Source organism: Atractosteus spatula, chromosome 20, assembly GCF_055471065.1.
Source record: "Atractosteus spatula isolate fAtrSpa1 chromosome 20, fAtrSpa1.hap1, whole genome shotgun sequence".
NCBI classification, from domain to species: Eukaryota; Metazoa; Chordata; class Actinopteri; order Semionotiformes; family Lepisosteidae; genus Atractosteus; species Atractosteus spatula.
The window spans coordinates 17329762-17342812 of record NC_142725.1 but is presented as its reverse complement, the minus strand read 5'-3'; the positions used below and the strand labels follow the sequence as shown (position 1 = coordinate 17342812).

At 50.1% G+C, this 13051-nt stretch overlaps 1 protein-coding gene across 2 annotated transcripts in view; it reads right to left on the bottom strand.

The window, feature by feature from the left end:
- samd11 (sterile alpha motif domain containing 11) overlaps positions 1-13051 on the bottom strand; it is an 80654-nt gene that overhangs the window by 12988 nt on the left and 54615 nt on the right. For both annotated transcript variants that reach the window (XM_088937900.1, XM_088937901.1), the window contains exons 6-7: positions 10443-10604; positions 1346-1490 (exon numbers count right to left, since the gene is read on the bottom strand). In XM_088937900.1, the coding sequence (XP_088794026.1) occupies positions 1346-1490; positions 10443-10604 (307 nt within the window). The remainder of the gene's footprint in view (positions 1-1345; positions 1491-10442; positions 10605-13051) is intronic.

Sequence of the window (13051 nt, the reverse complement as noted above, 5' to 3'; positions counted from 1 at the left end):
GTGCTTTTTCCTCTCCTCTTTAAATATAAATATCTAAAGTGTTCACAGTATAAGCAGGCAAAAAAGGTATTTTTTCTATTTCTACATCTTCACAAGCGCATGCGGAACCAATTTTAAATTGACCACTTTTGAGTCACACGCCCCTCCAACAGCTACAGAATTCACTCTTCAAGCTAAACTGACCCTAAAGAGACAATTATGTTCTGCATTAGGAAGAAATACAGCAAATGTTTTTTGTTGCCTGGTTATTGAGCCATTCAAATTAAAATAACTGCATACATGCCCAGATTGTGGTGCCAATCAGAATTATTTATCCTGTCCAGGAAAAGAGAATCTCTGTTCCTACAGGACTTAGCAGCACTGAGTCAGCTAGGAGGCAGTACAAATACTTAGTCAAGGGTGCACTTAATACAGAATGGGTTTGTCAGGATATGATGTCAACAGTGAAAAACAACATTAAATACTGTGTCAGTAAGTGGAATAGAGTATACCAATATGAAAAACATCAACTTATTTAACAATTTTTTTGTTTTAATGTCTATTACAACTGTTTTTGCACCCCATCTCCAATGCCAAGCTAAGCTGCTTTAAGAAACAGGATCTGGGAGCTGAACGCTTATCCTCTCACAGATGTTTGTGAATCTCAACTGCTGCTTTCCACATGTAAAGGCCTGCTCTACATGTTGTTTTCCTCCAAACGTCCTGTACTGCAAAACAGGAACATGCAGGGTCTGGAGAGGGTTTGGCTATGACAACGTGCCAGGCCAAGTCTCATGGTCAGTGCTTCAAAACATCTGGTTATATATTAGTTCCAGTCCCCACGACCACTGCCTGCTTTGCAGAAAAGCAACTGAAATCCGATGAGTGATACTGTATTATTTTCACCACCAAAAGCAAAAATCCCAACCCTAAAAAACAGTTCTTACTTTGTTGGGTTTTCCGAAAAACACTCTGTCCTAACTCCAAGCCTGCTCTGCAGATTAGTCATTTTACGGGAGGGGACGAAGTTACAGCCGCCAAATCAAACCAAGCCTTTGCTCTGGATATTTGCTCAAGAAAATAATTTGGTCAGATGTGCTTGTGGAAATCTGGGCTACACCGCCCTGAAAAGGAAGAGGAACCGAGGGCACTGAATACAATCTGAACCTTGACACCGAGCGCAGTCTTGGACACTGTCTTAGCTTTCACGTAGGAGAGACCCCTTCTTCCACCCCTGGAGCGACACACAGCTGCCCCGCTGCACACAGGGCAAGGGCAGGGGCAGGGGCAGGGGCAGGGGCAGGGGGGAGTGCCGCACCAGGGGGACGGCAGGAAGAAGGGAGAGAGAGAGGGAGGGACGGCGTACCTCTCGGAGAAGTGTGCGTCGCGGTGCTGCGGCAGGCCCTGTTTCCTGCGCTGGCTGGACGAGCTGCCGGCTGAGGGCAGGTGAGCCTCCATGGCGCCGGGGTTCCTCACCACCGCCACCGCTTCCTGGCGCGCGCGCAGGAGGTCTGCCGGGCAAACGCAAGAGGGCACGGGAGGTCAGCGCGGTCCGGTCCAGAGCACGGCGCGGGCCGGGCCCACTCTGGCCCTCTCGCCCAGCACATTCACCACAATCATTTCCATCACGTTTTACCATGCATGCCTGTACTGAACCCGTCACTTACACCAGCATGGAATCTGTTCACCCTGAAGTCCCCTTTCCCCCAGCACAGCGCCTCTGACTGAGGAGGGGGCAGTTACATCTCGGTTTTGTATCGGAAGGACCACTTATCATGACAAGCAGCAGAAACAGGTAAGTGGCTGGTATAATCCACTGTACGAACTGGTGTGAGACACGCACTAGGTCTCTGCCCAGGCTGTTCCAGGCGGTGAAGTGTCACAGCTGCAATCTGGCGTCTGTGTGACCCCTCTCGTGGAAACGTCTAAGACTCGTTGACGCCACGCGGCCTCGGTTAGGCACAAAAGACGCAGCACGGATCAGTAAACGGATCAGAGCCCTTGCGCTCTGTGCAGCACAGACAGTGGCTCCTGCTTGTCTAGAGCAAGACCAAGGCCTAGTCTCCTGGTGCAGACTACAGGTCACAAACCTTTCGGTAATACACTCAACAGGGGGGATATTTTAGGGTTTACACAAAGGACATTTAAGAAGTTTATCTCCTGGGTTCATGCTGGCTCTTTTGTGTAGACTGATGAATCTGTCTTCCAACGTATAACTCCATACTGATATGGTGCTGCAACCCCAAAGCCTCTGCTGAAAAATAAAAATGTAATTTTGGCACCAGCTTATGCATTTCCTAGAGTTATTCATATACAGCTACTGAGTGGAGATGCATACGAGTCTGAGTGCCCTGTGAAGGATAAAGCTTATTTCATAAATGCAAAAGCTGTTGGAACACTCAACACTCACAGCTGTTAGAAAGTGTTAAGAACACTCAACACTCCAACACTGAACATCCAAAACATTAAAGGCTGCTATACAACAAATGGTCTTTATGTCCATGTGTACGTTATTAAGACAGCTAAGTCAGGCAAAACAAAACTTCTCATTCTTACAGCTAAGCAACACATATAAAACCTATAGTTCTCTGTAAAGAAGATTCAAAACAAGACAGCGTGCACTTTCTGCTAAATACATTAATAAAGCATTAATAACCACCTTAACAATGATTTAACTTGCTCTGCATTACCCATACAAGGCATTTTGTACAATTCCAGTTCAGTCAAGCATCACAAAGAATAAATGCAGTGCATTTGGTCTGAAGGGAAGCCAGTGAGGTTAAAGAGGGTTTAATAAGAACTCTTACGTTTCAATTACGCTTACAAGATTAAAAAAAAACATTTTGTTTTTTATAAGATCTATATTTGAATCGACTTACTTGTCTCCTGCTGAAGATGAGCCTGACTAAGAACAAGTGTTAGATAATTAACAATTTAGCCCTGCAAAGAGAGGAAGTCGTGCAACTAATGAAAGGGTGTTAAATAGAAAATCCTTCCTGCTCCCTGCTTTTTTTTTTTGCTTTTTAATTTGACAAATCCCCCCGGCACATCGGTGCCTCCCCAGCAAGCACATAAAGATGAGTGATCTGGCTGCGGAGAGGCAGAGATATTAATGCAGAGAGCCTCAGGTATTGATCTGTTTATCTGAGTAACCGAAGGGGCTGGCCAGCGTGCAGCCAGCCTCCAGCACGGCGCGGGGAGCCTCAGAGCCCCGGAGCCCCAGCCATTTCAAATGGGAGTTCAGTCCGTGGCTTATTAATTTTATATCACACGTCTGCGCAATTGTATTCTACAGTGGCTCTGCGTATGTTCTATTTTTTATATGTTTGGATTGTTTTTTTTTATTTTTGTTAAAAAAAAAGCGTGTTGCATCCGCAGCCTAGCGGGGTTTTAAATCTGTCAGCCAGCGTGAGCTTTGTAACTGTTGACAACGGTGCGGCCGGGTCTTCTTCCTCGGCCTCCCCTCTTCCATCTCTTTCTTGCTTTGCTGCTGAACGGGTCCCGCAGGCGGCCTCTCTTTTGTAAATGTCGTTTTGATGCCGAACGCTCTCCTTCCAATTGTGTTAAAATAACGGGATGAAATGGAATCAGGCGAAGGGAAAGAAACGCTTCCTTCCCGCCTCTGTCCTGGTCTGCAGCTGCGGCGACTTCCATCAATTCGAAGCGCTGGGGCGCTGTGGGACTGGGGCCCTGGCTGCTGGCCCCCCCCTCGCTCGTGTGCCCTCCCTGCTGGCGACGCCCCGCACGCCTTCCGCACACGCTGCTGCCACAGCGCCGGAGACCAGGTGCCCCCCGCGGGCACACAGCTGGGGCAGTGGCGCACCGGCTCAGCCCGCGGCCGCGGAGGGGAAAGGACCGCTGCCCCCCCCCGTGTGCCCTCCCCACACGCCTCGCACACGCTGCTGCCACAGCGCCGGACACACACTGCGGGCGCGTTAGAAACCACTCAGCACGTCGGCAGGAAAATGACAGAATCTTGTGACGAAAACAAAAAACGTTTGTGACACAACGGCCTCCTTGCAACTACGAAGAATTTACGTTTTTTTATACGTTCATATTTTGCATAGGAACTGCACACAATGTTACAGTGTCTAGGGCTCAATGAGAAAGAAAATACATCCACCAGTGTGTTTCCATCTTCACTCTCCTCCAGTATCTTCCATTAACTTTGAATGGGGATCTTTCTGAGGTGCACAACATCCCCAAAGCTGATTAACCAATACTGTTCCCCTGGCAATTTCAGGAACACCCAGCTCTGAAGAAGACACGCTTAACAAATGCACCACTGCACCTCGGGCGGAACGAGCGCAGAATCGTTATTTGACAGGAATAAGTTTCAGGTACAATCTGGGACCCACGAAAGTCCAACAGTACAGAAGACACATCCTTCCAAAATGTTTGCATAACACGACAGTCCCACAACAAATGCAAATCAGCAGCAGGACCACCACGCTGACAGGAATGATTAATGTTCATGCACCGGAAACGATGTGAACGGGAAGATTGCTTCTGAAAGGCCCAGATGTAATTCCTCTTTTCCTGATAAAACTGCTCTCTTCTGGATTCCACCCCCCGACCCCCTGACCAAATCATGTCTTCATCCCCGTTACTGTTAAGCGGGAGTTTAGGGAGAGTTTTGATTCCTTTTTCTCTCCAGACACGTGGAGTCATTCTTTTAGGTTCCCTGGGTGGAGGGTAACAGGTTGTAGCTGATGGTCCAGACACTGAACTCAAAATTCCCCTCCCCTAACACTCACACCATTGCCTCCAGTACCTGACTATAAAGAGACCTTTTTCTATCCCTGTGCCTCTCGCCGGGGCCTCAGTGTACCTGCACGAGGCGTGCAAGGATTCTGCAGAAAAGCCGCAGGACTTACAGCCTCGCCTTCTTCGCTGTGGTTTTCAGAGAGATTTCTGCTTCTGGCTCCAGCGTTCCAATATCCTCGGCTTATCCCTCTTTTGTCATACCTTTTCTTTAACCGTTTTAAACAGCATTACTCAGGAATTTATCCCGTTAAGCTCTGGTTTTCCTGAACAAGAAAAACCCACTGTGCAGACAGTGCGCAATGAAAAGAGGCCTGATCCAGGCTCAACCGCAGTGTACTTCTGTTTGCGCCGTTACCGACATCAACGTCAGCGCACAGCCCGTCCACAGACGCACGTCTTAAAGACAATCGCTCAACCATGTATACATCTCCACGAAGATTTTTTTTAAAGCTAGGGGCCGTGCTGAAAGCGCTATGAAAAAGCACAAAGACCCCTTCATCACAGTGTCGCACTGTAAACTCTCGTCACAGAACTTAAGTCACCTAAAGAATCGAGCGTTTGATCAAGGTTTACACAGTTACCATCTCGTTAAAACATCATTAACAGTGTAGAGACTTGTTTGGAGAAGAGGAGTCAGTGAGGACTACATAGTAACACATAAGAACATTAGGGTTAAAAACAAGAGAAACCATTCTGCCCACCCAGGTCGTCTGATTGCTAGTACTATAGCTAATTGATCCCAGAAACCCACCCGAGTGTTTCTTAAAAGCAGCAATAGAGGCAGTTCCAAGGACAAGACCGGGCAGCTTGTTCCAGACTCCCACAAGCCTTGCTGTAAAGACAAGCCTCTTGCTCTTCAGTTTTAAAAGCACTTCATTTTCACTTGTGTCCTCCGGTCCATGTTTCACTAATTCTGAAGCATTTCACTGGGTTCACCTTGGCCAGTGCCTTTAAGGATCGTGAATACTTGAAGCAGGTTCTCTGCTGAAGACCAAAACGTTTCACTTCCTTCAGCCTGTCAAGTGTAGGACATTTCTTTCATCCCTCAAAAGTATCTGGTGACTCTGCTGCGGACTGATTGCAGTGCAGCAATATCTTTTTTGTAACACGTTGCCCCGAACTGTACACAACTAGCCTTATTTGGGTGGTGTACAGTTTTAACACTTGATTGAACTTCTGCACTTCCGGTCGGGGTGATGGGCTGCAGGCCGGCAGGACGCGGGCTCATGTCCCAGGTTGCCTTTGTGCTTTAGCGCTCCAGTAAATTAGCAGAGCTCCTGCCTTTTAAATGGGACAGCAATTCCCAGGTTGCCACTGTAAATGAGAAATTTGCTCTCATTGACTTATCTGATGCAGTCGAAGACTGTTTGTTGTTGCTACTTTTAGACGCAGAGAGCAGGGGGCAGAGGGCGCCGAGGCCTACAGCCGCGAGCGATTTCTGCAGGTGTTCTCCCTGCGGCGAGCCGACCGCGGAGCCAGAGAGAGTCTCCCCTCCCCCGCGCCGCGCCGCTGTTCCTGCAACCCCGCGCGCCTGCCTTCACCGCAGGCTCCGCTTTTCATGCCTCAGCCTCTCTGCCGGCAGAGCCGACTCTGACAGGATTGTGTTACAGTAAGCCTCCGAGATTCCCCCACCTTCACGCAGGACGCCCCCTCTCCTCTGCCTTTCAGCGCGGGCGCGGGGCCCCCTGCCTTCTCAGAAGCACAGAAGACAGAGAGAGAGAGGCAGGGAGAGCGAGGGAAGCGAGCACAGAGAGCCACACAACACCTCTTTTTCCCTGTGCGGGCCTTTTATTTCAGGGCCTGAACTTCAAAAGCATGAAAGGGCTCTCTGTAGGGATTCGAGAGTGGGGAGTGAAAAGCTGCCTTTTTCCATCTCCGCTGCTCTCCGGGAGGAGCAGAGCGGGGGGTCTGCACTGCGGCACAAAGCCGGGGAGCCTTGCTGAGCTTCCTGGGGTCCACGGTACTACCCACTGCTTGCTTCCCCTCTGCTTCTCCCTCCTCCCACCTTTACCTGTTCAGCTGCTGTGCCCACAGCGAGGGGCGATCAGGAACACTATCAGCGCTCGAGAGTTTCCACGAACAGTTTCGGGTTTTCTGTCAATTGCAAAAGTGAAAAGCCCATTCCATTTTTAGCAATTGCATCAGCAGTCTGAGCAAACTATCGATTGTTATTTTTTTTCTTTTGCTCGTGGGCCAGGGTGTCCGGAAACACCCCGAGAACACCAACAAACCAACTGATGGTTTTGTTGCTCTTGTCACTTCTTTCGGTGCAGAAGGAGAGCAGACTGAAAACGTGCCTTTTCAATACCGAGAAATCTGCAGAATGACAGTGACTAAAAGTGAAAGTGCTGACCGGTTCAGAAACCATTACGGACGCGTCTGTCTGTCTGTCTTGGACTTCGGCTTGGTCAAAAAGTGGGAAGGAAACAGAAAACAAAACACGGGGCTCAAAACACAAGAATTCCCGCTGGCAGGAGACTGTCACGATCGTTACTCCTCCTCTTAAGGGCGCTCCAGCCCTTCCTCATTCTGTCCCATTCCCCACACCTGTTCCTTATTCCAGCCCCTCTTTAGTTCCACCTTAAAGCCAGACGCAGGCGAGTGCTCGGGGCTTCTCGTTGATATCCGCATCGTGAGAGCCCGGGGTCCTGCCACGTCTGGCTCCGTTATGGTTTTAGTTTCCTGTTCCTGATTCCCTGCCCTGCCGGTCCCGACCCGGTTCTGGTTTTAACTTCGGATGGTTCCCCTGGTCTTGGACTAAACCTCCCGTCTTGGATTCCCCCTCTGGATTTTCCCTTGGATTGTTCGCCCTGGATTCACTCCCCCCGGACACCTGCACTCCTCGGACACGCCCCCTGTCTCCTGACCCTTCTCCTGCATGACTATTTTCCCAATTGTATCCTCACATTCCGGATCGTGTCGTCCGCATAGGGCCCGGAAAGAACTGTTCGTGACAGAGACAGCCAGTACCAGTCCCGGATATGCCGAGGCTGGTGGTTACGGTTAAGGGTGGGGGCCTCCTTGGCGCTACCCAGTTGGCACCACCATACCAACGGACAGAACGCATCCAAGAAACACAGACTGCCACGCACGCACGCACACACGCACTCAATCTCCACTGCGCGGAGGACCACCAAAAATTAAAGTGCAGAGAAAACGAATCTGTAGTGGGCAGGTGTTTATAGCTAGCGTAACAGGGGGGCCCCCGCGCCTCATGCTGCCCCAACATCTGCTGCAGAGCTGTGCTGCTGCTGCGCCCCTGAAATGCACAGCCTGAGCACATCTGTTTCCAGTGTTATCAGTGTACAGGTGTAGGGTGTCCCAGGACACGTTCAGGGACTGAAATGGGAGGAAAGAAAGGGCTCTGAAACTTCAGCGTTTGATTTAAACATAAATAACTCAAAAGATATCAGTTTATCACCGCCGATACAAGCTCATACAAGTTAAATTCTGTCCCTTTCAACAAATGAGCAATAAGCACATCCTTCATACTCTGTGTCATTTATTATTTGTCCGTGTGAGCGATACCACAACTGCCAACAGTAAGAGCAGAGGAAGGGTAAAAAAACCAAAACATTTAACTTGCTAAATTGTAATTGTTCTAAAGAAATACTGTTTCCAGAAAGTTATCAATCCAAGTTTTGGAAGTTTGGATCCTATGAGAGTTTGAGATGATACAGCGCAGGATATCACCAGTGATGCTTTGCTTTCTGCTAGTGTTACAGAACACTACCAAAGGTTTTTCCTGGAACAACATGCGTGACGCTTTTCTATTCTTCAAGGAACAAAGCGGCGCCCCCTGTAGGGCCTTGTGTGTAGATACATTTAATTCTGTTGAGTGTGTATGAGATTTTGCACCTTCTCCAAAACTGGACAGCACAATTATTTATCCTAAAATGAGGGGATTTAAAAAAACTCTTTATTTTGTCGCTGTGCATTCTGTGCAAGGACCAAGCAGCAGCAAGAAAAACCTGAAGGGTTAAGTCTCTCTCTCTGAAATGGTTCTTTCCACAGAAAAACAGCCTGCAGCCAGCCCTCCCGAAGTCTGGCCACACACACACCTGTGGCAACAGCAGGGAGCAGATGCACAGGTGTGTGCCGGAGAGCTCGGGGGTGGGGGAGGACCAGACGGCGCAGAGAGGCGCAGACAGGAGGCAAAGACACGAGACGAGCAGGAGGAGCTCTGGCCACAGCGAATAAGACGCGAGGTTACAGGAAGGAAGGCAGAAATGAGGGAGAGACCCAGGGCAATGCCAAAGAGAGGGACAAAGGGATGTGAGGCCAGGCCAGGAGTGAAGGACAGAAATGGAAGGAGTGACAGAGGCAAACTGATCCCAGCCAGCAGGGAGCACGGTTAATCAACGGGGAGAGGACGAATGAAAGAGAAAGATAACAGAATGAGCTAGAACAACGGGATGGACCATGAAAAGCTTGCTGGGGATCTTCATCCTCTGTGACGCGACCGCGGGGGGTTTTCTTGGAGTGGAAGGGCTGGTTAAACACAGCTGAGAGAGTCGAGGAAGCCCAGGCCACAACGCCGCGAGTCGGCTCAGGGCAATTACACCGCGTTTACGATCTTCACCTTAGGATCCGGCAATTAAAAATTATTATTGATCAAATAAAAAACTAAAGTTCCGTCCGCTCCCACACCTCCTCAGAGTGCGCGGATGCGAGACCTGATTAAATTGATGCTGCTGCAAGGGGCTATAAAAGTAATGCAAATTAATACTACGTGTTTTTAGGGGGAGGGGGTTAATGAAAGCCCTGCATATGAAATTAATTTTAAAATCAAGCACAATCCGTGCGACAATGCACACGCACATACCTGTTTTTTTCTTTAAAAGGGAACAGTATTGGAAAAATATATATTTTTCGCCTAACGTCTAATGATGATAGTGATATTTATTTTTATGAGTGTTTTAAATTGAGCCCCCCTCGAACTCACAATTTAATTATATGAAAAAGAGGGAGAAGGGAGCAAGGCCTGCTCGCGGTTGCCATGGCGTCAGTAATTTAGAAGGCTGGCTCGCGGCCAATTAGGGAAGCAGCATCGATCCCTCGCCAGCCTCGGCCCCAGATGGGTCTGTTATTTACAGCCCTGCTCCCTGACAGTGGGAAATCATGCTGATTGACATTTTGACATTGGGCTGGAAGCGTCCAGAAATAGCAGCCAGCAAGAAACATTTTAGAGCCGGTTTTGCTGGGCGACTTCCTTCCAGGGCTAACGGGCAGAGCTGCAGCTGCCTTCCCGTCACCCCTGCCCCTGGAAGTCCCGCTGCGGGGGGACGGGACTGACGGAATTGTCCCGGCCGCCGGCAGCGCTCTCCGGAGCGGGACTGTTGAACCCCTGGCTCGGACCCACCCCGCCCGCCCCCTCCTGCCCCGTGCCCTCCGCCCTGAAGAGTAAAGAGAAACCACACACATCCCAGGTCTACCATTTGGCGGAGAGTCGCTTCCCGGTTTTTCCAATGTGGGAACGGCACGGAGTGCCTCCTCGCTCCGCGGCTCGCGGAAGAGGAGTCAGGTTGGGAATTTACGGCCGGCGCAGGGCCTGCTTGCTGAGCTCTTTTCTCAGGCTTTAAATTCGCAGTGATCAAGCACTTTCACTACCGGCGCTTCTCCGGGCGGAAGCGCTCCCCCTGGCTCGGGCCCTCGGCCCTCGGCCGTGGGAAGGGGGGGTGGCGGGGGGCTCTCACCTCCGTGACTGGGGACGCCCATGCTGTTGGCCAGCTGGTAGAGGCGCTGCTGCTGCTCCTCGAAGGACCCGTGTTCGTTCAGCGCTGACATCATCCGCCTGTAGTGCTCCTCAGGGGTCATCGGCCCCACCAGCGGCTCCAGTGCTGGGGTCTGGGAGTTCTCTGGGGGGGGGCGGGAGGGAGAGGGCAGAACATCAGGCCTCATGTTGTCAACCGCTAGGGCTCCAGCCTCCACTAAACACCATCCTCACATCTGTCAGAACCTCTTCACCGTGCTCGCTCTGCTGTGTGACGATAAATTCATCTATCAAAGCATAAAAACCATCAAACAGGCACGCTCCTTTTCCTTCTTTAGATGTCTTTTTTTTTCCTGCTTGTGCATAATATATGTCAAAATCGATTGCCCTTCCTGGGATAATGCAACATGCACTAAGAAATATTATACCCTCTGGATGACTATATACGTGTGCACATATATTTATTATTAATATGCAATGCATTATATTGTGTCCCCTTTCTCTGATGCAAATCTGCGCTTCTGCACAGCAGAAGGTGGTGGCAGTAACACTAGCTGGGGTTTTTAGCGACAGGTTTATTTTTACCGTCCTCGCTGAAACCTGAGCTCTGGCCCCAGGCAGGTGGGGGGGCGCAGCCAGCGCCAGTGTCTCTGTTTACTCCTAAGCGCTGTCTAATTGCCGGGACCCGGGGGGCTGGGGGGGGGGGATTCAGGTGCGTGCACAGCGGGGGCGCCGGGCTGGCCGTGAGAGAAGGCTGGATTCCGCTGCCAGAGTTAGAGTTATGAGCCGGTTCTCTCTTGCTTTTTTTTTTTACTTCGCTCAGCCGGCGATAATTCCAGCTCACCGCAGCTTTTCTGTCTGCTGTTGTCATTACCGAAATGTAATGCCAGCTCCTGATCCGACAAAATCTCTCTGTCAACCAGGTGTGAAAGGAGACGCTGCTCGTGTCGCCCTAGCCCAGACAGCAGCATCTGCCTGTCTCCCCTTACTCAGGGACCGTTTGTCTTCCTGCGCCCTGAGTCCTTGGTGGGTGGAGGCAGCAGGGATAGAGCATTACATCAGCACGGTTTATAATCACCGCCTAATCTCCCTTTGGGTCTGGGAGTAGGGAGTGTTATTAAACCACGCTTCGGACAGAAACTGGAAACAAAAGACCCTTCCCAGGATTTTCTTCAAGTCATACTCATTCCGATGATAAACTTTTTGGGGGGGGGGTTCATGTACATACGTGACACACGCGCCTCACTGGAAGTCATGTATTTCAACTTGCCTATCCACCGCACACGTTGTACAGCTTTTTATGATTTATTACCAAACGCACCGTACAGAATCACAAATTTAAAGCGCCACACGGAAGCTACACAATTCAGGCCAGTGTTATTGTTTGTTTTGTTGCCGTTTATCTGTATTCTAAAAATTCAAAAGGAAATGAGCTCTAGCATGTGAGCAGCCCTCACTCACCCTCTGAGACTCAGGGGCCTTTTCATTTGAAGAAATACTTTCAGGACCCTTCATACGCGCCAACAGCACACAGATACCAACAGCAGCTACAGCTGCACAACTGTTAGCACAGCCTGCTCCGTGCTGCTCCTGGCTCTCGACTGGGGCACGCCAACTGGCTGAGCGCAGAGCCCCGAGAAAACACAGATGTTCACGGGAGGAGCAAGGGACTCTCTCGATGCCTCACTACCAGAGCCAGACACTGAAGCCCCTCTGTCGTTCACAGGCCAACGAACAAAATAACGGCACAATGAGCGTCTTTTAAAAAAGACGCAGTCACCTTGCCTTTAGTTTTCTCTCCCATTCACAGCCTCATCCATCAACAGACATCTGATTGACTACAAGCCCCCTATTTCACTCTCAGACAACCCCACCCCCACCCCACCACCACCCCCTCGACAAACATGCGGACCTCCACTCCCACTCTTGCAATCAATGCCTTGGAAATTTGTATCATCTATTATTTATGGGACTAAATAGTGTGCATCATCATTCATTTATAAGCATCGCCGGTAAAGCCATTCCAGGCTCTGCCTTTAATATCTGTCCTGAAAGCCGTCTTCCGGAGAGGCCAACAGGCAGAGCAGGTGTGAAGAGAAGGGCTGCCGTTTGTCTTCCTCCGTCGGCACGCGGCGGGTCCCCAAGTCTCTGGCCTAATCAGCGGCCACGCCTCCAACACAAGGCGTGTAATACATCACGCATCGACACGGGGGCTCGGCAGGGGACGCCTGCTCCGTTTGCGGGTTCGGTCAAATTTGACTGGAACTACAGGTTTTCAGACACTAAGCACCCGGTCAGACAAGACAGTCAAATCTCAAGAAGGCTTAGCATCTTTAAAAGTAGACGGTTAAGTGATAATGCTGTCACCAGAAACGAAGAAGTGAGGCTATTATTTACACTTCAGCGGCAGCTTATACACGTCTCCTACAAATGGGGATTTCAGAATATGACCCCCTCTGAACACGTTCTGAACCCTCAGACCCCGCCCACCAGTGGGGGTACACCAGCTAAAAACTTGAGAATAGAGAGATGTCCTTCATTTTTCTGTTACCGAGTTCTGAACAGGCTGCCTCTTGTTTCAAGGGACTTGCT